Raw genomic sequence first — 23502 nt, 5'->3', positions numbered from 1 at the left:
ACTAACGGAAGAAATTTATTAGAAAAAAAAAAGATAAAGAATAATTTTAAAAACCTATAAGAAAAACAAATAAAGTATGTAAGAAAAATAAATAAAATAACAATGAAATCCAAAAGTAAATAACTCAATATTAAAATTATATTTTATATACTTAAACATAATTTAGAATTTTAATCATTTTTAAATCATTCGTACTAAACAAAAATTGTATTTAACATTAAATACAAATATGATAAAAAAATATTTTTATGAATTATATATATATATTTATAGGATACTTTAATGAATAATTTAATCAAATAATTCCAATTTAATGAGATACTTAACAACTTTCTGGTATCAATACCAAAACTATTTTTTCTGTTGTGTTTTTCAATCACAACCTTAGCCTATATTTGACAGGACATTTCAATTGTCTTTTACTTTTTTAATACCTAAAAGTTTATTTAACCTTTTAAACAATGTTTAATAAATATGCACTTTTGACACTACCTTGTAAGACTTGTTAAAATGATGTGGAATATAGCTACCTTCTAATTTATAGTTTTATTTGTGTATTTTCTTTTTCTTCTTAAAAAGACTTCTAGAATTATACTTCACCCTTTTAAATAATTTAGATTCATTATAATTTTACGATTACACAAATGAACACAGTAAAACGTTTAGCTGTGTTTTTTTAATTTTATTAATTTTATTTTAAACTTGATAGGAAATATTTTAAAATAGTATATAATATTAATAGTAGAATATAAAATTGAAAAAAGATTAAAACTAAAGAAAATAATTAAAATAACTTCTGAAGAAACTTTATAATATTTCTTACTCCATTCCTTCTTTTGATCATATCTCAAGTACATTTTTTTAATATTTATTTCACCTATATAACATAATCTAATATCACGTTTAAATTGGTAGAAGAAAATGACAAAAAGAATGAGAGAATAAAATCACTTAGTTTCCACTAAGAAAAAAATTGAAGAATACAAAATGGAACACATATGGTGTGTTCATTACTACGAAATATAGAATGCAAAATGTAAAGAAAAAGGAAAAAAAAATTAAAGAGCCTAAACAATTGTGTAAATTCTACATTTTTATTTCTATAGAAAACCACACCAAATAAAAATGAACTTAAAAAGGACAACGGATTATGTCTTCACAATTGGCTGGCAGTGAATAAAGTTATTCTAATAATAATTTTAAAAGAGTTATTTGTCCATTTTATACTTATTTTTCTTTGAATCTAATTGCCAAGATAAATTACTCTTCAGCACCATTATATTAGATAATAAAAAATGAAGAGTAAATATTCTTCTCTTATTTCCATGCCTTTTGTTCTCTTTGCCTCATTTTTTTCTGTTACATAATCCCTCTAATTAAAGTGCAAGATTCATCATGCTAATTCACTTCCGAGGAAAAGTTCCAACCCCCATGAACTTTCAAAATACCCAGACTTCCACACACACCTAAAGGATCTCAACATATATGGAAAAAAATGCATGTTTTACTTCTTAATCCATTGTATTAACTATTGTCCTTGAAATAATAGTTCAAAATTTTCAAAAGTAAAAAAATCATTAAATCGAATATTTAACGTAAAATAATTTTTTTCATTTATTAATTTCTTAAAGATGAAACAAATCTTAAATTTCAGCAAAAGATCTTTCGATGTATCTTCTAATCGCCCAAAAGGATGACTCCTTAACCATAGCAATTAAAAGGAACTATGAAACATAAGACACCAAAATCACACAACCTTCCGAATAAGGGATAGGGGGGCTTGTAAGAAGAAATAGATGAGATTGTAAAAATTACCTTTTCTTTCCTTTCACTGTGTCCTTTCCTGAGACATTCTTCTTTTAAAGGACGTTTTTAAGCCTGATTTTTACAGAACTATAGTACACTTACTTACACTCTATTCTCTCCCACACTTTTTCTATAGATCGTGGATCATTATTAACAAGTCACCACTAAAATTCCACCCACATCAAATCGTTGGTGATTCAGATACCTGAGTCTGGGCCTCCTCCAACTTCTATATATTTACCTTCCTGTCCTGACCCAAGGCATTTGAAAAACTAGGCAAGCTATATGCCAACCTTGGCCGTGTGCTTCCCGGCAACATCATCTGTTCCTATATTTTGGATGCCCAGCATTTGTTTTCCACCACAGCAGTCTGCTCACCATCTCATCTGGAAAATATAGCCCACAAAAATCAGGACTGGGCACAACAAATTTGAACATATGAGGAGTCATCTTTTCTTGTGGTAGAGACAGTTAATTTTAATCATGTAGGAAGTGTGCGCACAATGACAAATACTGCTTTTCAAACCACATAAAAACCTGTATGACATGAAAATTTTGGGAACACTAACTTGTGACATAGAATCATGATCAAGGCAGTTGCCTGTTACAAAACTTAACTGCAAAAATCTTTGAATGTGGATTTCACTGAAAATCTACAACCACTCGCAAGAAAAAAAAATGATAAATGTGTACACTGACAGAGCATCCACGATCCAACAAAATCGATCCTTGACCAAATGAGGCTCAATGATTATACAAACTAAAGTGAGGCAATGGAGATTCCTATGCACAAATGGCCAATAAAACTAAAGCCAAACTGCAATAATTGTTCACAATTTCTATCTAACTCTCGATCCATACGGATACAAGGATGGAAAGATCCTTGTTTCAGGTTTAACTTAGAACCAGCAAATTATGTTAACAGTACTTAGTAGCCGCCACCAAAAGACATTTTAGTCTGTTATTCACAACTTACTATATTACAAGATGCAAAGCTGCGTTTTGGGGAAGACTTCCATTATTCATCACTAAAATATATAGCCGTCTACATAAACAAAAGCATGAGTCACAGAAAATTATAAAGACAGATTCATCTTGAGGGTACACGTCGTAACAGTCGAAAGTTAACTCATGTTAACTTGCGACATGCAACTAGAGCTCTTTGAAAAGAAAAACCATCTTCAATGTTAACAAGACCTCGTCTATTTCAAGTGTATGTTCATCATTCTAAGAAAAAAGCACTGAAACAGTAGCACAAATTTAATAAAACCGATTAGTTTCTTTAAGAAACACATTTAAATAAATTCCTATTCTATCTTCACTTTCCTATCTTTAAACTTCTTACGTCTTTCCATTCCGCATACAATTAGAGTAGACTATGCCTAGTGACATACACCCCTTAATATAACAAATGAGGGTGAGGGCACCAGAGCACAAATGATACTTCATTATTCAACCTAGTACCAACTTGTGCTATAATTCTTGAATATTTTGTATATCTAAGCCTTCTACCACTCGTCAGGCAACTTCTGGATCTATCCTGATTCACAAATTACCACTTAAATTAAAAAAGGATGTCTTATGTATTGGTCAATTTGCAATCTAAAATGAATTTATTCTAGGATAATGACAACCACCAACTAGTGTGCTGAAAATAATATTAGAGAAATGAAAAATCATTATCTGTGATTCAAATCCCACACATGATCGTGACACAGCAAAATCGTGCAGATCGTCAAATAAAATCTAAACCTAAATAAAAATTAATACAATTAAAATTTCAGCTTGTTATAATTAAACCCTAAAACCCACAAATATATACACACACACACACACACACTTGAACGGAATAATATGAATGAAAGAAGATTTTTATTCAATTGAATTAATTGAAGGAGTACATTAGCCTTTATATAGAGAGAACTCTAACCCTAGAGTAATTATTAGAAAGAAATATTAAGAATCTTCTAGAGCTTCTAACAACTTCTAGTAGAACATTAAAATCCTACTAACAAGAAGCTTCTAGTAGTACCTTAAATATCTTACTAACAACACTCCCCTCAAGCTAGTGAATGGATATCTATCATTCTCGACTTGCATGATCATGAAATAGTTCAATGGGAAGACCTTTTGTAAACAAGTTTGCTAATTGAAGCTCAAATGAGACATAAGGAGTAGTGATAAGGCCACTATCCATTTTCTCTTTAATAAAGTGTCAATCTATATTTGTGTGTTTGGTCCTATCATGTTGAACTAGATTGTGAGCAATACTTCAGCCTTTGCACTAGACCTTGCAATAACATTTTGTTTCTTACTTCTCCAAGTCACCAAATTTCCATACAAGAACATGATATATCCTGAGGTGGATTTCCTATCAACCTTGCATAATTTGCATTAGTATACACTTTCACTCTTAATTTTTATTCCTCTTGAACAATAATCCTCTCCCTGTACTTGTCTTCAAATATTGAAGGATTCTATTAACAGATTGTAAATGTCTCTCCCTTGGATCATGCATGAACAGACTAACTACGCTCACAACATAGGCTATGTCAAGTCTGGTGTGAGCCAATGAGCTTCCCCACAAGTCTTTGATATTGGCTTTTATTCGTAGTAAAATTGCCTCAATCACTTCCAATTCTATGGTTTTGTTCTATAGGAACCTTAGTGGTCTTGCAATCAATCTTATTTTTTTCTTTAAGATCAAGAACAAACTTTCTTTGGTAGATAAAGATGTCTTTCTTCGAGTAAGCTTACTTCTATCCCAAGGAAGTACTTTAATTTCAAGATCCTTCATTTCAAATTGAGTAGCAAGCTTTTCTTTCAAGATTTGTTTTTCATGTTCATCATCTCTTGCAACAATCATATCATCAGCATATACCAAGAGTAAAGTAAGTTTAACTTTTGGGGAATGCTTGATGAACAGGGTATGGTCACCTTGACTCTATTGATACCCCATGACTACTTGAGTCCGTACAAGACTTTCTTCAACCTGTACACTTTATTCCCTTCTTCAAAAGACCTAAAACCTAGAGGAATTTCCATGTAGACTTCTTCCTCTAAATGTCCATGCAGGAAGACATTTTTCACATCAAATTATTGTAATTCCCAACGAAAATAAGCTATCAATGAGAAAATGATTCCAACAATATTCATCTTTGCCACTGGAGCAAATGTTTCCTCATTAGTTATTTTAGTACTATGTACTTATTTGTTTTAATTATTTTGGTAAATTATATAATTGAAATATTTTTTTCACATGAAGTAAACTCTTGTGAGTTTACGTAGACTCTCAAGTTTAATAACCTTGAAGAGAAGTATTAGGAGTACTAAGAGTAGAGACATCCATACGAGATGTGTCAGAGAAGTATTAGGACTACTAAGAGTAGTATATCAATATGAGATAGTTATTGTTGGACAAAAGATGACTCAAGAGGTACAAAAGACTATGCTTTGAAAGAACACTCTCCTTGAGGTTGAGAATGCATGTAAAAAGATTTAGTTTCATCAAAAGTGACATCCATGGAGGTTAAAAACCTTCGACTTGGAGGATGATTACAATGATATCCCTTTTTATTAGATGCATAACCAATGAATATACATTTAATAGCTCTAGGATCTAACTTCCCACGAAACTGACAATGAGCATGGACAAACACCTGACTATGAAGACTAGAGAGAACTAGAGAGAAAGGGAATAGATGGAAAGAAGGAAGACATGGTTTCAATGGAACTTTGACCATTTAGAACCTGGGAGGGTAATCGGTTAATAAGATAGGTAGTAGTGAGGACAACCTTGCCCCAATAAGATCTAGGTACATCTAGAAAAGGAGTGTTTGTGTTACCTCAAGAAGATGCCTATTTTTTCTTTCAACAACGTCATTTTGTTGTGGTGTATCCACACATGTGAATTCCTAAACAATACCAATTTCGAAAAGGAATTTAGAGATATAATTATTTACATGTTCCCTTCCATTATCAAAATGTGAATGTTTAATTGACTTCCCAAATTATGTTTTTATCAAATGCAAGAATTTGACAAGTTAAAAACTTCATATTTTTCTTTCATAAGGAAAATCCATGTAACATGGGTACAATCATAATAAAAGTGACAAACCATTTAGCACCAAATATACGAGAGTTTGATGCAGGCCCCCAAACATCATAATGAACCAAATCAAAAGGATTTGTATTACTAGGAGGATATGTGGCATGATGGTGCTTAGCAAGTTGACATACATCACATTTAAATGATTCTTCAGACTCTTCAAAAAATAAAGAAGGGAACATAGACTTTAGAACAAAAAAGGATGAATGTCCTAGACATCGGTGGACAAGCCAAATTTGATAGGGCCTACTAGTAGTGCAAGATTGGAGACACGAGGTAGTTTGTGTTACATCGAGAATATCCCTATTTTTTTCTTTCAGCAATGTCATTTTGTTGTGGTGTATCCACACATGTGAATTCCTAAATAATACCAATTTCGAAAAGGAATTTAGAGATATCATGATTTACATATTCCCTCCCATTATCAAACGTGGGCGTTTAATTGACTTCTCAAATTATGTTTTTATCATATGCAAGAATTTGACAAGTGAAAAACTTCATATTTTTCTTTCATGAGGAAAATCCATGTAACATGGATTCAATCATAATAAAAGTGACAAACCATTTAGCACCAAATATACTAGAGTTTGATGTAGGCCCCCAAACGTCAGAATGAAACATATGATGTTAAAAGAGATGAGTAGAGGTCATATGGTCTAGAACCCAAGAGTCCTTACATAAATTTTTAGAAACACTAAAAGAGGAATTGGAGTTATTACCAATCATGGTTAGGGAGCAAGTACCAGAAAGGTGGCTTACTAATAGACTCCACGAGAGAGACTTTAGACGTTCAATTTCAGCACGTAATGTAGGCATCCCATCTTCAAATGAAGAGGATGGAGGAAGATCAACATTTCTTAGTGGAGTTGTCATGCTTAGATATATAATAAGGATTCCTTAGTCTCCCTCCTAAGTAAAACGAAACAGTAAAACATAAAGCTCCAGTGACTGCTCTGACAACGGCGACGAGTGGTGATAGAACCACCAATTGGGTGCACTTTGGGTGCACTTCAAGCAACCCTAAAAAGAACTTTATCTAAGACGGTAAAGAAAAAATGCAGAAACAAAGCCCCCAAGATCGAGAGCTCTTATACCAAATTGAAAGGAATACTCTGAATGACACAAGATTTTTATAATTGAAACACTACATCAACCTCTGTATATAGAGAACTTTAACCCTAAAGTAGTGTTATCACTTTTCGGTTATGGCGGCACCATGGCAAAAGGCGGTGGCGGATTTTCTTACCACCACCACAAAAAGGCGATGGCAATGCGGTTTTCTCATGGCGACCGCTTTTGACATCTCGGGATGCTAACGAAAAACGGAAATATCAAAAAGGGCGGAGAAAAAGACGGTGGCAGCGGCGGCATACGCTTTAACAACAGCGACGCACGCTCTAACTGTCGACGAAAGAAGAAGGGACCGTGCAGTGCATGAAGAAGATGAAGACCCTAAACCTAATTTTGAAAAACCCTAATAATTTCGAACCTTTGGCCCATTCCAACTTTTAACTAATAAAACCCTAATTACTGAAATAAAAATTTGAATGTGTTGCGGCTGCATGAGCGGTTAAACCTAATTAAGAGTTCAAAACCTACTTAAAATTAGGTTTTGTTGGGCCTATTTTTGGCCCATTTAAAATATTATACTTATTGCAACCCACAACATTTTTTTTTATCTCTACCACAACACCTTCCGCCATAACCCATTATATTTTCCGTTATAACTTTATAAAGGATTTATGGGTCTTCGATATGTTCCGTTATCCAATATCGATAGCACTGCTCTAAAGTAATTATTACAAAGAGATTTATAGAATCTTTCACAGTTTCTAACAACTTCAAGCAGTACATTAATACCCTACTAACAAAAAGCTTCTAGTAGTACATTTAATATCCTACCAATAAATAAGAAGCTTCTAGAAGTACCTCTAATATCCTACTAACAATTTTTAGAAAGTAAAATCTATGATGCCACGATTTACAATTTTGTGACCCCTTTCACAATCCTAACCATAATTTCAATTTTAACTACCTTGATTGTGATAATAATAATAATAATAATAATAATAGCAAATAATAGGAAAAGAAAAATAGGGAAAGCATGCCCTTACCTGATAACTTATGCAAACAACTGCCACAAGAATGCATTGTGATGGACAAATACAAGGGAAGCCATTTCAATTGAGATTTCTGTAATTTCTACAAGACACGGGACAGTAACACAAGTTAACTGGAAACTTGTTGCCTTGGCCGCAAATTAGCCTGTCGTTTTCTCATTAACTCAGCTTCTCTAGCTATCTGGATGTCCGAAGGCCAAAAAATTTGATAGACAACTTTGCAAATGAAGCGAGGGAGCAATGACACAATAATTATAAGCAAAATTGTTACCCAATATGTAGGGGACCTTGCCAGATTATAAATAGTCCTGCAATGTTTTCAAGGGATCAGTTAGTTATATATTACACAGAACCCAACAGTACTGCAAGATCAATAATACATATTACATAATAATTATTAAAGGACACACGTAACTAACCAGTAGTTGGGAAAGACAGGTATAGAATCCAATATCACCATGCAACCATATGTAATGATTATTGATCCCCAGATGGCAAAGTGAGTGATTAATACCCAACGGTTGATGTCCATACCAAGGTGTACATTTACAAGGATAACAACTGCAATTGTCCACAAACTACCCATGCTCCATATGTCAATTGAACTGTCCTTATAGGTGAACAATGGGATGTAGAAAAGAACAAGGCTCTGCCATACTGTGTCAATCATAGTGATCCAAAATAATTGCATATTGTAAGCTTCTTGCCTGTGGCCTGAACCATACAGTTTTGGATACTGCAAGAGTGTCCTATGACTCAAGTCCTTATCCTGAATACCAACAATAATAGTAGGAACAGATGTGTATATCACAGAATAGAAAACACTACTCCAATCTGTCAACGCAGAAGTTGTAGAAAAGGCCGTGCATAATATATACCTAAGACAAGGAAAGACATTATTATTACATCAGAATGTTTAGAATCTCATAAAACCTGTAACTATAATTAAAATAAAGTAACTTTTATTTTATCTTTCCCATGATTTATGGTACATCCAACATATTACATATCAACAAGGATAGCAAACAGAGAGAAGAAATATATTTCCATACATGTTGGCATCAGAATATCATAAGATAGAGCTGTATAAACAAGAGTTAACATCTAAACATAGAAAAATCATTTTGTCAACTATCTGCACACAGCCAATTAATATCATCCGCAGAAAGTATAAATATTGAAAAACACATGCTTTTAATTCAAGCTTGTCCAAATGATTGAAAGAAAGAAGTTAAGAGCGGCCAACTCATACAAACATGAGTCACCATACATACCAAAATAACATCAACACAAAGACAGCATTGCGGTAGAAGTTGTACAGAACTAAATAGCCAACACGCTGATAATTCCAGTGCCCATGGACCAGAAGTAATTTTTTTAAAAACTGAAACTGTCCCATTGCAAAATCTGATGCCATCACTGCTTGGCGCCCTTCCTGCCCACATATTCCTACACCAACATCTGCCATTTGGATCATTGACACGTCATTGGCCCCTGTAAAAAGCAATTAGAACGAAAATGATTTAGCTCATATTAAATCAAATCTTATATTAAAATCCACCTGGCAACACCAGCGAAGCCTGGTGACCTCAACACTATAGGCAAATTATTATCAACCATCAACAAGGCTCCCCAAGAAAAACAAAAAACTTAAGTGTCATTTCATATCATTATAAAGAAGTTACCATCGCCTATGGCCAGTGTCATATCATCTGTGCGGCTCTTGATCAGATCAACAATTCCTGCCTTTTGCAAGGGTGCAACACGGCAGCAAAGCACAACCCTGCAGGAAATTGCTAGATCGAAAAGCTGTTGAAAGGAAAAAGGAAATCAGTAAATATATACCCTTAAAATTTTATTTAACAACCTCCATCTAAAGCAGTGTTATATTAATTAACGACAATAGCACAACTCTGAGAGAAAAAGTAAGTTTTAGATGTTCAATAAGTATTAATATTTTAAAAAAATTAAAATGAGGAAGGACAATTTTACCTCTGACTCCAATTCCTTCTCCAAAATATAAACCAAACTGTTTCCATCAATTATAAGTGCCAATGGAGCAATAGTTCCCTCTTCCTTTCCAGGAGTCCATTTGGGAAAGCCATTGGGAATATCAAGAAGATCACCATGCCCAGCATTGGTTTTGTGTTTCAAACTCCGACGACCTCCACTTGAAGATTTCACACCATATTTGGCTTTAGCATCAGCCAAAAGATTTCTACATTCGACCTCTGAGGTGCCATTTATAATAATCTGCTGCATATCTCCACTAAGAAGTTTGCAGGAAAGACCAATTGAAATTGCTGTCTCTTGCTTATCACCAGTAAGAACCCAGACCTTGATTCCAGCTTGCCGTAGAGCCTCAATGGCTTCTGGTACACCCTCCTGTAGCTTGTCCTCAATTCCAGTTGCTCCAAGTAACTTTAAATTGCTTTCTATAAGAGCTGCTGTTTGCCTTAGCTTAGTAGCTCGGTCAGTCAACGATGTACTTGCCTCCTCGTACCGGCTTTGCCACTCCTCAAGTTCAGCATCAGAAAGATCCCTGGAGCCAATTACAAGAGTGCGCAAACCTTCTGAAGAATATTCATTCAAATGGCTCTGAGTTGTGTGCTGTATTCTATTGTTACTCTCTCTGCCATTTTCCAAAATGCTAAACATTGAAGAATCAGCACCTTTGACTAACACCTTTACCGCATTGTCAGGAAACCGAATAACAACAGACATTCTCTTTCGCACACTATCAAACTCATGCAGACCCAATACATCCAATCTATATATCACAGAGATAATAATGTTATTGAAATATTTAGGTTATTCAACTACATAATACAATTTACTAATTATATATGTGAAACATTGTCAAATCAAAACAAAGTAAAACAAGTAGTCCCCCACCAAAAAGAAGTCACTATCTACCTGAGTTTCTCACCGTTGACGTCAATAACAATATGTCCTGATGTACGTTCAAAAAGAGTATATCCATAAGCAGAAGCTGCAGAAACTAGAGCTTGTTCATCAGGAGATTCTCCCTGGTAATCAATGCGTCTAATATCTTCATTTAATCCAGTTGTTCCACAACTGGAAAATCCACCATCACCATGTATAGGGATTACAGTGTTACAAGCAGCCAGTGTAAGAAAAAACTCATGACCAGAAACTCTTTCTTCTCTATCTGCGTTTCCCTGCAACATTATCATCAGTTCAGAATCCACTGCAATTTCAGATTTGAGCTTCCATCTGCGTTTAGGAGTAACATCCGCAGCTGCTGCAATCAAAAGAAAAAGACTCTTGAGATATGCACCGTCATTTTTGTCAATTCATCATAAGCTTACAGATGATTTCTGATAAGAAGATGACAGCGTCTACATTAGACCAGGAATTCAAGATATAGAATCGAATCCTAAGTTACAGGCAAAGCCATTTCATGAAATGCACAAACCAGTCAGAAGAAATGTGAACAATGAATAGAAAAGTATAAGCTAACTCATAGTAAGCTCTTCCCCTCGTACAATAATTACAGAGATTTAAATATTCACAAAGCAATTTTGCAAGGTCTATCCCAGAATCAATTATAATAAATTGAATGAAAAATAACAACTAAAGAGCACATGTTATGTTGGCACCAATTCTCATGCCCGGCAGAACAACCACTATCATGGAAAGGCAAACAAAATTCATAACTATTTGATGCATTTCTCAGACTTTCACAAGAAATCTACATTTTCTGTTAATCTCAACCAGAAATAATTGTTAGCTTTCAGTAACAAGGATTTCAAAACTGCAGTGGCAAGGTAAGAAATAATGACACTATCACGTCATTAAACAGTATAAAACTAAATAAAATCTCAAGAGGACACTGAATACCTGTATTATCAACCATAGGCAAGGAGCTCCCATAATTCTTCCCATGTATGCTAGCCCTCCTGAATTCCATTTTGTTTTCTGTGAGTGTTCCAGTCTTGTCCGAAAATATATAGCGTATTTGACCCAAATCTTCGTTTATATTTAATGATCTACACTGAAACCTTGACCCAGAGCTGGCATCATACATATCCCTGTCTTCAATCATAAAGTATGACTGACCCAATCGAACCAACTCCATTGTGATATAAAGTGATATTGGTATCATTATCTGAAACACTATAACAGAACTCAAAAAGGAGAAAAATGCTTCCATCGGAATCCCATAATACTTGTATCTCTTTCCATTATCGGGTCCATTGGTGAAGTACCTTTTTCTGTAGTAAGGCAAGGTATCGAGCTGGTTCTTGTGGCGTACCAGCCAAAGACACATCCCAAGGGCCACAACCAAACACATGATAAAAAGAAAAACAGACAACCAAAGGGTTTCTCTGTTCATGTAACATTCAAGTCTGCTTCTCTTGGATGGAGAAGCTGCACTGTTCAGCATTGCTTTTGTTTCCTGTCCGGCATAAACTACAACACCAATTATCCAATCCGTGTTCTTCAGCTGGCAGCCACGCAGAACAATGTTTGACTGGCTAAGGGAAAACTTAAGTCCATTGAACTCCATATTGGCAGTGAACTCGTAAATATTCCGGTTCGGTTGCTCGCACCTAATTACCCCAAAAACATCACAAGATTCCGAAGCAACCACCGAAGCTGTTTCCTGCCTAGCATACCTTGTCTTCAAATTTGACTCTCCATCCAAATTCATGGTCTGAATATAGGCAAGCCCACTTTGATCACTCGTCCCCAACAAGACCATATCAGCCGGAATTGTCTCATCAGCAAAGATCTTCACAACCTCCCCAGCTTGTATTTTTTTCCACTTCTTCGATCGGAAATCACCGGACTGAAGCACCAAAGACTCCCGGTTGTTTTCATTGCGATCTGACCTGTGCCGCCGCCAATCCTCATAGCCATCCTTAATAGCCGTTACACAAAGCACAAACAACAGAGGGAAAAGAGACACAGTCCTCCCAAAGACAGCCAGCGGAGGAAGTTGATTGAGCGCTGCAATAGCAAGGAAATACAGATACGCAACCCTATGAAACTGAATGAAAAGATTCTTGGGCAAAAAGGTAACAAAGGTGTATCTACTAGTTCGGATCTCATTCCCGGTGAACTCATACTTGTCGTTGGTCTTCCTGGGATCATTGATATAGATCAACCTGGCACCATCCTCCTGAAAAGCAGGATCATCAAACTGCACACTCCTGTGCCTAATCCTCTGAGATTTACTATTCAACCTATCCTGCACATGAGACGCACCTCCGGATATCTCAAAGGGCACGCTCCGGCTATCAGCATCGTGCAGTTCCATTGCACCCCACGATGCAGAGCGCCGCCTCTCGCGCGTGGGGCATTCCCAGGGGAACTTCGACTCAACAGCACACGTATCAGAGCAATTACTATTACTAAACGACGCAGGGTGGAAGCTGCAATCGCTAGCCAAAACAGCCTCCTTGTTTCGTTCCTTCACATCCAAATCGCTGATGTCAGCAAGAGCCGCCTCGAACACCGAAGACGAGAAGGAACCATGGCCACAGAGGTAGGTCCGGGAACCCGATTTCCCGCGGCGGTGATGAATCACAGGACGCGGATCCGATTCCAATAGCAATGACTCATCAGAGCTCATGAATACTTCCCGAGCCGCATTGTGTGGAGACACCCAAACCAATCGAGCGTGGTGGAAGGGATAGTTAAACCCCAATCCATCCAAAAGTAACGAGATCTGAGACACGAATCTGATTCACCAGAAGGTATTCTCCATTAACACAAACAATAATTAATAAATAAACAAACAAACAAATAAATAACCTAGTTGGTGAATTAGGCCAGAATTGAGGGTGGAATTGGATTAGATTATGAGGAAGGTTGAGAAATGGGTTGATTGGAAGGGCGTGGTAACCCTAGAATGTGAGAATTGGGGTTGAAAGGGAAATGTGGTTGGGAGGAAAGAGAAGCGATGGAGGATTGAGATTTGGATTAGGGTGAAAGTGAGAGATGGAAGGTGCATCAGAGTTGGAGATGGCAGAAGAGAGAGAGAGAGAGGAACGGTGAACCACCAATAGCAATTAACAACACTAATAGCAATAACAGTACAATACCAATCCAATGCTTTGCTTTTCCCTTACTTCCTTTCTTCTTTCTCTTTCGCGTTTCTTCTCTTCTTCGGGCCACCACCATCCAATGCCATTACTGTCCATTCTCTTCCCTTCTTTTTCAATATTATTTTAATTAATTATCCATATTATTTTTTACTACGGGAACAGACACACTAACGTCCTGTGTATCCGCATTTTTTATTTTTTTAATATTTTTTTTAATTTTTAAAAATAATTTCTCTTAATAACATTAAAATGAGAAGTTTAAGAGTAATGGAGAGAGAAGTTAAAAAATTATTTTATTAATTTTTGAAATTATAAAATGTCCAAATAATCAAAATAAATTAATACAATAAATTATTAAGTAAGGATAAAATGGAAAACAAATTAAGAGCAGTTAAGAGAGGAATAAGAAATGACACAATGATCATAATACAATAATAAAATTAAATATTAATATAAGGATAATATTAGAAAAAAAATTAAGAGCAGTTAAGAGGGGAATCCTCTTTATATATAAGTATAGATACACTTAATTATAATCTTTTTAATAATCCCATCTTCACTTAAAAATTATATATATAATTTTAGTTCATAAATGTTAAATTTTATAAACTATTTTTAATATATTTTATCCTAAGTTTAGTTTATAGAGATTATAAATGTTTCTTTTACATTTAAGGACTAAAATTGACTTTTTTTTACCATTTGAAAAGCCAACACATAAGTTCTCACAGCTTTTAGAGATTAAAAACAGAATTGAAATCATTTGTATGTATATTTATTTTTAGTTTTGGAGAATAATATGCTTATTTTGTGAATATGCTTCGTGAAATTTGATTTAGCTAATCTCATTTGATGGGTTTTTCTATGATATTTTAATTTGATTTTTATGAATTTTATTGATTCGCATCCCTTTCGGAAGATATTTTTTAAACTATACTCTAATGTATCTTATAAGATCCGAAATATAATTCGGGATTTTAAATTTTATGTTATTTTATCATACTTTAATTAATTGAAAAAGGTTATACTCAATTCAATCACAAACTATTTTTTAAAGTGAGTTTTGTATCTTATATATTATGATTTTATCATATTTTTAATTAAAGTGAGATGTAACAAAAATTTTCACACTAAGAAATTAACATATTAAGGATGAAATTAAATATTTGTGGATGATCCAATGGGAACATAGTAGTGGGTGAGACACTTCAATGAATTTGATTAGGATAAGCTATGAATGAGTCTGATCTAATCTTAATAAATGGATTTATGTCTAAATCAACATAACAAAACTGACTTGTAAAATAAGATTTGTAACTCACTTATAAATCATAATTTCGACATATCACTGACTCATATATGATTTCCAACACATTCACTAACGTTGATAAATGAAATGTCTATTAAATATTTGTGGGTAGTCTCATCGGAGTTGAGTAGTGGATGACACAACAACTCTAATAAATTTGACTACGACAAACTCTAAATGACGGTTTGATAGTGTAAATCTATGTTTAACTCAACTTCAAAGACTAGTTTATAAAATAAGGTTTGCACCTCACTTATACATTTCGATTTGATGTCTTTAGTCAATATAAGATCTAAAAAAACCTTTGAAATCAAATGGTGGGAAGCATTCTCTTTTTTTTTTCGTGTGACTAAACCCTTCACTTACCTCTACCGAAATCATTTAGGAGAAAACACTACAATGATAAAACTCTTTTTCAAAACATGTAATGCATTTAAATAATTGTTATTTGAAATTTTTATTGAGGTTGGTGACTATGTTTCATTTCTAAAAAATTAATTCAAATTCATTATTCAACATAAGAAAGTCATGCCCACATATTACAACAAAATTGCACACAATGTCATTCATGCTAGATAAATAGGTTTATTCTCATATGAACTTAATTTTTTTACAATAGTGTTGAAATTTAAATTTATTGAAAGTCGTTATCATATAATAGCATAAAACATTTGACCTTATATTGATTCATGTCATCGGTTGTCTCATAATCATCACTATGGAAAGTAGTATCTTCATCCACAACTTCATCTTCTCGTCCTTCTCGACCAACTTGTGGAAAGTTATTCAAGCATAACATATGTTGCATACTTGATAATGAAGAAATTGAAAAGGTCTGTCAAAACTAGTAGTCATGTGAAAAGCACAAAGTGTGTTAATGGACATGGTGATTTAGACTCCTAGTAAAGCCTAAATATCAGATCATCATATTTCCTAACTTAATACTCACATTATATTCATACCAATTAATATTATATTCTTAATAATACATTCTCATACCAATCATAACATTGATCCCATCCCATTTTATTAAATTTATTAAAACATATCCATATTTCATGGTAAAATATTTGGAGTATTAGTAAAACCTTATATTATGATTATATAACATTTGAAGCATTTAAGAACAAAGTTGAGTGATTAAAACATGTTATGATGGAATATCGTGCGAATAAGGTCTCTTCAATTTGGAGATTCTCTATTAAAATTTCACTTGCTCTCGATAGTCAGTCACTTTGTTTAAATGGTCAGTGAAGTAATACTTAGTCGTTTGAATAATACTTGATCTCTTTAGCAAGAAACTCTAGTAATAGATCCTTACTCTTGACCCTATGTCGCTTGAATGAGATACACATTGCTTGAATGATATGTGCAAATACCGAAACTAGAATAGACATGTATATTTCAACTCAAGTGAATCAATATTTATACACATAACCTTTCAATAAGTTCACCTAAAAGTGAATTATATTATATACCATGATTTCAATTATGATAAATAATTCAAACATAGCTTAGTTACTCATAAATTACGTAAAGAAGTGAGTTTAAAGTCTAACTCATCCTTACAAAATTGGTTCACTAAGATGAGGTTTGCACCAACTTATATATATATATATATATATATATATATATTATAAAATGACTTAATTTTTAGTCGATGTATGATCTCCAACACACCCCCACACTGAGGAATGTACATCTTGTGCGTGAAACTAGATATTTATGGGGGTTCAATAACGATCTGATAGCGAGTGACACAATAGGCCTAATAAACCTCGTTAGGATAGACTCGAATATCATATTAAGAAGTGAATTTAACCATAACTTATTCTCACAAAACATACTTAGTAAAATAAGGTTTACACTCACTTATATACTATAAATTGATCTCATAATCAGTCGATACAACATCTCCAACAACTTTTTATTTATTTAATAACATGAGAAAACAACCCTTAAAGTATATGAAAGCTTTCAAGCACAAGGTGGTAAAAAAATCTATCTATTCACTATAGAGTTATACCAACTTTAGAATCTAAATAATTGGTAAATAATTAGATACCAATTTAAAAACTATTATCAATAATAGAAACTAATTTAGATACAAATAATTTTTTTAGTCTAAAAAATAATATCTAATTTAGTCAATATAACAACTAATTATTTTTTGTCTCTACAATTGATTTCTATTTAATGACTTTCTAATAGTATTGGGTGTGAAAGAGTGTTAATACCTCAATTTTTTTTACATATATATAATATTTAATTTTAGTATATTTTATATATTTATTTCTTTAAAAAATTTGTATATCTATTTTAATACTTACGTGAAGATTTGCCAATAGATCACAAGTAACTATGAGGGAGCTTTGGGGACAAATGAATATGATGGGTTTTTTTTTCTTCTCTTCTCTCCTACACTTATGTTTTCAGACAGCAATTGTTTTTAGTCCTTTCTATATTTGGTTTTTTTGCAATGTTTTAATATTTTATGTGCTTATATTAGGTATAGTTCATTTTAAAGTTTGATGAATACTATCGTAATTTTATCACAAAAAGTCGCTTTAATAAATTATAATTTTTTATATAAATTACTTTTAAATTTTAGTTTTAAGTAATATGAAAGTTTCATATCAAATCTTATTGAAAATCAAAGCAAACCCCAACTTTCTCTATTATGTATAACTTTTATATATACTACGGGAACGTGTCTGTGTATCCGCATTTTTTATTTTTATTTCTTTAGTATTTTTTTATTTTTCAAAAACAATTTCTCTTAATAACATTAAAATGAGAAGTTAAAGAGTAGTGTGCATCTGCATTTTTTATTTCTCTTTCTTTAGTATTTTTTATTCTTCAAAAATAATTTCTCTTAATAACATTAAAATGAGAAGTTAAAGAGTATACAGTTAAAGAGTGGGTTAATAAAATAGTGGAGAGCGGTAATTAAAAGTTCAATATGCTAAAGAGAATGAATCAATTTTCAAAATTTAAAATTTAAAATTCCTATTTGAATTCAAAACCGTCTCTCAGAAAATAATTAAATAAAATTTGAGTTTCATATTTTTTTATAATTTTTAATATTTTATTAATTATGGGTAAAAATATATATATTTGGTAATAGTTAAAATTTATTTAAAACTACAAACTCAACCGAAAAAATAATTAAATAGAAGTTGAGTTTCATATTTTTTTTAATAATTTTTAATATTTTATCAATTATAGGAATTAAACCAATATTTTTCATTAGGTATATAAACAACCAATAATATATGACAATCATTACAATACATATGACACCATTAAACAATAAACCAAAAATTCATCCTCAATTGTTTGAAAAATATTATATACAAAAGAAGAAAATGCAATGAAATATGTTTCTCTTTTCTTCACCTTGGACCCTTGGACCTGTATAGAGACTCGTTTAAATTGTTCCCATCTTTCGCACCCAAATCTAATGTTCCTTCGTGTTAGAATACGATTGGGGGAGTGAGTGCGACAATCCTTCTCTGATTCTTCTATTTTGCTATGAATATTAACTCTCTACAATTAACAAATAAAATATTAGTATAACATGTAAAACATAGATTTAAGAACACGATGATATACCTTCTCTACATAATGTTTTCTCTACATAATGCTCTCCGGTGAGAGAACCTATTTTGAAGGTGGTCTCTAAAATCATAACTTTATGAAAAGTTAAGATGATTTCAAAAATCAAAACCTAAAAGAAGAAAATATAGAGGAAGAACAAAGATAAAGAAATGGTGATGACAAAAAACTTAAAAATCAAATTGGAAGTAACTTTTCCATAAAATATGAGGAAATGAGAATATAGTTTAGTTAATGATCTGTATGATTTCATTTAAATTCATAAAATTGTTACCAAAAAGGGTCTTATGATGACTTTCATCATGTACCTCTGTCTCCTCTTGTTGAGTCCTTCTTATCCTCTAGTCACATGTTTCAATCACAATTTTAGAAGACAAATTAGTGTTTTACAAATTGAAATGTATATAAAGAGAATTACCTATTGTTGTGATGAAACGCGCAACTTTTAAGTCTTTTTGTTCCCTCTAGTCACAAACTTCAATTACAATTTCATGAAACAAATGTCAAATTAGGGTTTCAGAAAGATTAATCAAAGAAATGAAAGTATGATTTTACATGAAAGTGAAAAGGAAAGAGAAAAAGAAAGTGAGAAGTATGGTAAAAAAAAAGAATGTGTTATGTGTAGTGGAGAGAGAAAGTGGGAAGTAGGTACCTAGGAGAGAGAAAGTGGGAAGTAGGTACCTAGGAGAGAGAAAGTGGGAAGTAGGATACGTGAGTTATGTGTAGTGGAGAATCATAAAATCTGTTTCTTAAATCAATTTTAAAATTCTACAATTTTAATAAAAAAAGAGTATCAGTTTAAATCAGAAAAGTCACGTACCAAATCTCCACCCTCCTGCTAAGTTGGTCCACAAAATATTACAAATATCTTTAATTTTTTTTATTTAATAGAGAAGAAGATCTTTAAAACAGAAAAGTAACTAATCAATCTCTCCACTCTCCAGTTAAATAATAACAAATAAAATAAATTTTAAAATTTTAAAATTATTTTATTAATTTTTGAAATTATAAAATGTCCAAATAACCAAAATAAATTAGTACAATAAATTATTAAGTAAAGATAAAATGAAAAAAAAAATTAAGAGCAGTTAAGAGGAGAATAAGAAATGACACAATGACCATAATACAATAATAAAATTAAATATTGATATAAGGATAAAATAGGAAAAAAAAATAAGAATAGTTAAGAGGGGAATCCCCTTTATATATAGGTATAGATAAGAACAAACCTAACGAAGGAGTAAGAGTGTCATTAACTTTATTTGTATCCAATGTTATTGTTCCAAACTCAATTCTTTTAAAATATATCATTAAGATGAATAATCTTTGAACAAACTTTATCAAATTTTTATAAGAGAAAAAATATAAATTAAAATTGATTTATGTACAAATTAAAAACAAAGCATTAACAAATTGTATGAAAGGTTATTGCAAAATAGCTTAATTACAAGTTAATTTTAATTTCTTATAAAGACCATTTTTTTAATTCTTCTCCATGCATATATGTACTTAAGTGAGTCCCACGTCTCCATGCTTGCCTACGAATGGTTAGTAAAATACCCAAACAAACTTGCTACCAGCACCATATAATATAATCTCAATTTTTGCCACCATAAATTTTAAATTATTCCAAGTCATACATAGTTTTATCTCTGCATTTATTTTAGATTTTAGATTAAGACAGAGAGTAACCATTCCTTCACTTTTGTATTTATTGTTATCCACGGACGAAATTTCCTTTACTATTGTAGTGTCAGCTATCCCAGTAGTATAATGTTCTTTCAATTTTTATTTTATTTTTATCAAAATTTTCATGTTAAATATTATTATACAACTTTACATCTCAGTTAGACTGACATCTCAACTAACAACAATCATCTGTCATCAATTAAAAAAAATATATTATTAAAAAAATAAAAAAAATGAGAAAACTAAACCAAAACTTATATGCTAACAAAAACTATACATAATAGACTATACATGTTCATAAAGAATTCTAAGAACAGACTAGATGAAAGCCTATTATACTAATGAAATAGTTTTCTAACAAAAACGATAAATAGGTAAACTATACTTATTCAGAAAGAATTCTAATAACAGATTAGATGCAAACTTATTATACCAATGAAATAGTTCTTTATAAATAAATCTTAAATTAGTCAACTTATCTGCACATGCATTTCTTTCATGAAAAATATGATTAACCCTAAATCTGGTTTTTTCACCGTAATTAAGACAAGTATTCCGCCGATTACGAACGTCTTTACAATTTTATAATAGGAAAATTTACAATAATACTTTAATGCTTAAGTTAGTTAAAAATTATAATACAAAAAATAATTTAAATACAATATTTATAGTTTAAATACTATATTATTATCTTTCACTTTTGTATTTATAAGAGTATCATGATTTTTTTTTTATTTTTTATTAAAATATTGATAATTTGATATTGATGTTACGGGAGTTCAAGTCCTTATTAAAAAAAGAAGAAAAACGGCAATAAAATTGAAAAAAGAAAAATTTGTGGCCATAATTTATTGTGTGTAAAGCATTTCGTTTTCATTTGAAATTCGTGACTATAAGCAGTCAGAGCATGAATGTACACAAAATGAATGTCTAGTTGCATGTCGGAAAGGGACCGGAAAAAAATAAGACTGAAGATAACAACAACACGGAGAAAGAAATAAAAACAAATTGTTACTGATATAAAAAGAGCTTTAAAAATTAGAATTTTTTTATATAAATTCTGAAATTGAAATTCTAAGACTATTTTATAAAACTGTAAGATAAAATATTATTTTTATTATTTAACGTTAAATTTCCAATAATATCTAGTGATCTCAATGTCCCTTAAGAAAGTAGAAGAATTTGAAGATGAAATAAGGAGGAAAATTGAGTCACAACAACTTTTTTTGAAAGATAACAAAGAAGAAATGCGTGTTGAGAAAGCAAGAATTGGGTGGTTGGTGGATAATATAACCTAAATATTTTTATTTCACCATTTAACTCGTATTTCTCATAAGAATGAGATAAATAAAAAATGTCCTTAATAAACACTATCCTAAATTAATTTAAACATGGTTTCAAAATTATGTTTATGTAGTCCATGAATATTATTATAACCTTAATTACTTCCAAAAAAACATTATTACACATTGATAATAACCATCTTGTGTCCAAAAAGTTGTCTTTTACATATCTTTAATTTCCACTCACATCTAATGATATTTTGCTCACAAATTAATCTTTGAAACACACTACAACTCTATGTAATTGGTAACACATCATCAATCCTAATTAATGAATACTTATTTTTTATAACTAATTTTTTCAACCAGCTCATAAATTAATCTTCGAAACATACCAACAACTCCATATAAGTGGTAATAGATCATCATGCTAGGTAATGAATACTTATTCTTTATAATTAGTTTTCAGCTATCTATAATTATAATTAATGTACACGTGATGACTAGTCATTATTTTTCATTAACAACACCTTAGAAAATAATGCAATATCACTTACTGACAAATTTTAGAAAATAATGCAATATAAGTTACTGACAAATTCTATATGGAAGGTGAAAAATTCGTTGATAATTGCATATCTTTAAAAAAAACAATGGTTGAAATTTGTCAGTAAAAATTCTCAATATTTTTTTTTAAGTTATTGGTATTAAAGACGAATTTTGTCAAGTCATCGATAATTATCAACAGAGAATTCCTTTGATAATTACTGATGAATAAATATGTGGGTTAATCAATCTAGGATATCTCACGAACATCAACTTAACAAAAAAAAAATCTTTATATTTATTCATGAATGAATCCGTGGGTAAGTTAATTCAGGATATCGCATAAACACCAACTTATCGATAGAAAAATCCTTTAGTATTTACTGACGAAGTCATTCGTCGATAAATTGATGTTGAAATATATTCTAAATTCACTTGTTGACGAATAGATTCGTTGGTAATTATAAAAGAATAATTTGTCAATAAGTTAATGTGGGTTCTTATAGGCTTACCGACATATTTAAGTGATGGATAACCACACCCTAAATCTAAAACATGGGTTCCCGTGTTTAACACTTAATTTACCAATTGATCTAACCGACAAATAAACACACACAAAGAACTCTACTTCTATAACACGGGTCTCATAGGTTGGTGCCCAATTTACTGATGCATAACCACAAAAATTTTCTAATCTACTCTTATTAATATTTGTGGCAAAATTTTGTCGATAATGATATTAAGAAACCAAAGACCTAAAGGACATGTTGAATTGCAAGGCTTAATTAAATTTAGGAGCAACAAACATTTACAATTCTCTAGAGGTTATAGTTGAGAACATGCTACACATTAATTAAGTAAACATAGAAATATATCGTGTCATTAATTTTTGTGATAACAAAATGATAAATTATGTTGTGTTTATGTTGATAGAAAATGTTGAATA

General features: G+C 31.7%; 1 protein-coding gene across 6 annotated transcripts; it reads right to left on the bottom strand.

Moving 5' to 3' along the window:
* Positions 1 to 1797: 1797 nt before the first annotated feature.
* On the bottom strand, positions 1798 to 14240 carry LOC137827157 (phospholipid-transporting ATPase 1-like). Of its 6 annotated transcripts, none has more exons than XM_068633379.1 (10): positions 14109 to 14228; positions 11899 to 13745; positions 10951 to 11299; positions 10027 to 10804; positions 9720 to 9843; positions 9309 to 9528; positions 8454 to 8912; positions 8029 to 8342; positions 2783 to 2851; positions 1798 to 2192 (listed from the first exon to the last, which is right to left on the bottom strand). In XM_068633379.1, the coding sequence occupies exons 2-8, from the start codon at positions 13634 to 13636 to the stop codon at positions 8144 to 8146; spliced, it is 3867 nt and encodes a 1288-aa protein (XP_068489480.1). In that variant the 5' UTR covers positions 13637 to 13745; positions 14109 to 14228; the 3' UTR covers positions 1798 to 2192; positions 2783 to 2851; positions 8029 to 8143. The 6 variants fall into 6 exon arrangements, with proteins under 6 accessions (XP_068489480.1, XP_068489477.1, XP_068489479.1 ...); XM_068633376.1 differs by having other exon boundaries at positions 14136 to 14219; XM_068633378.1 differs by lacking the exon at positions 2783 to 2851 and having other exon boundaries at positions 14109 to 14240.
* Positions 14241 to 23502: the final 9262 nt, after the last annotated feature.

Source organism: Phaseolus vulgaris, chromosome 8 (genome assembly GCF_000499845.2).
Source record: "Phaseolus vulgaris cultivar G19833 chromosome 8, P. vulgaris v2.0, whole genome shotgun sequence".
NCBI lineage: Eukaryota > Viridiplantae > Streptophyta > Magnoliopsida > Fabales > Fabaceae > Phaseolus > Phaseolus vulgaris.
This window is presented reverse-complemented; position numbering and strand designations above follow the sequence as displayed.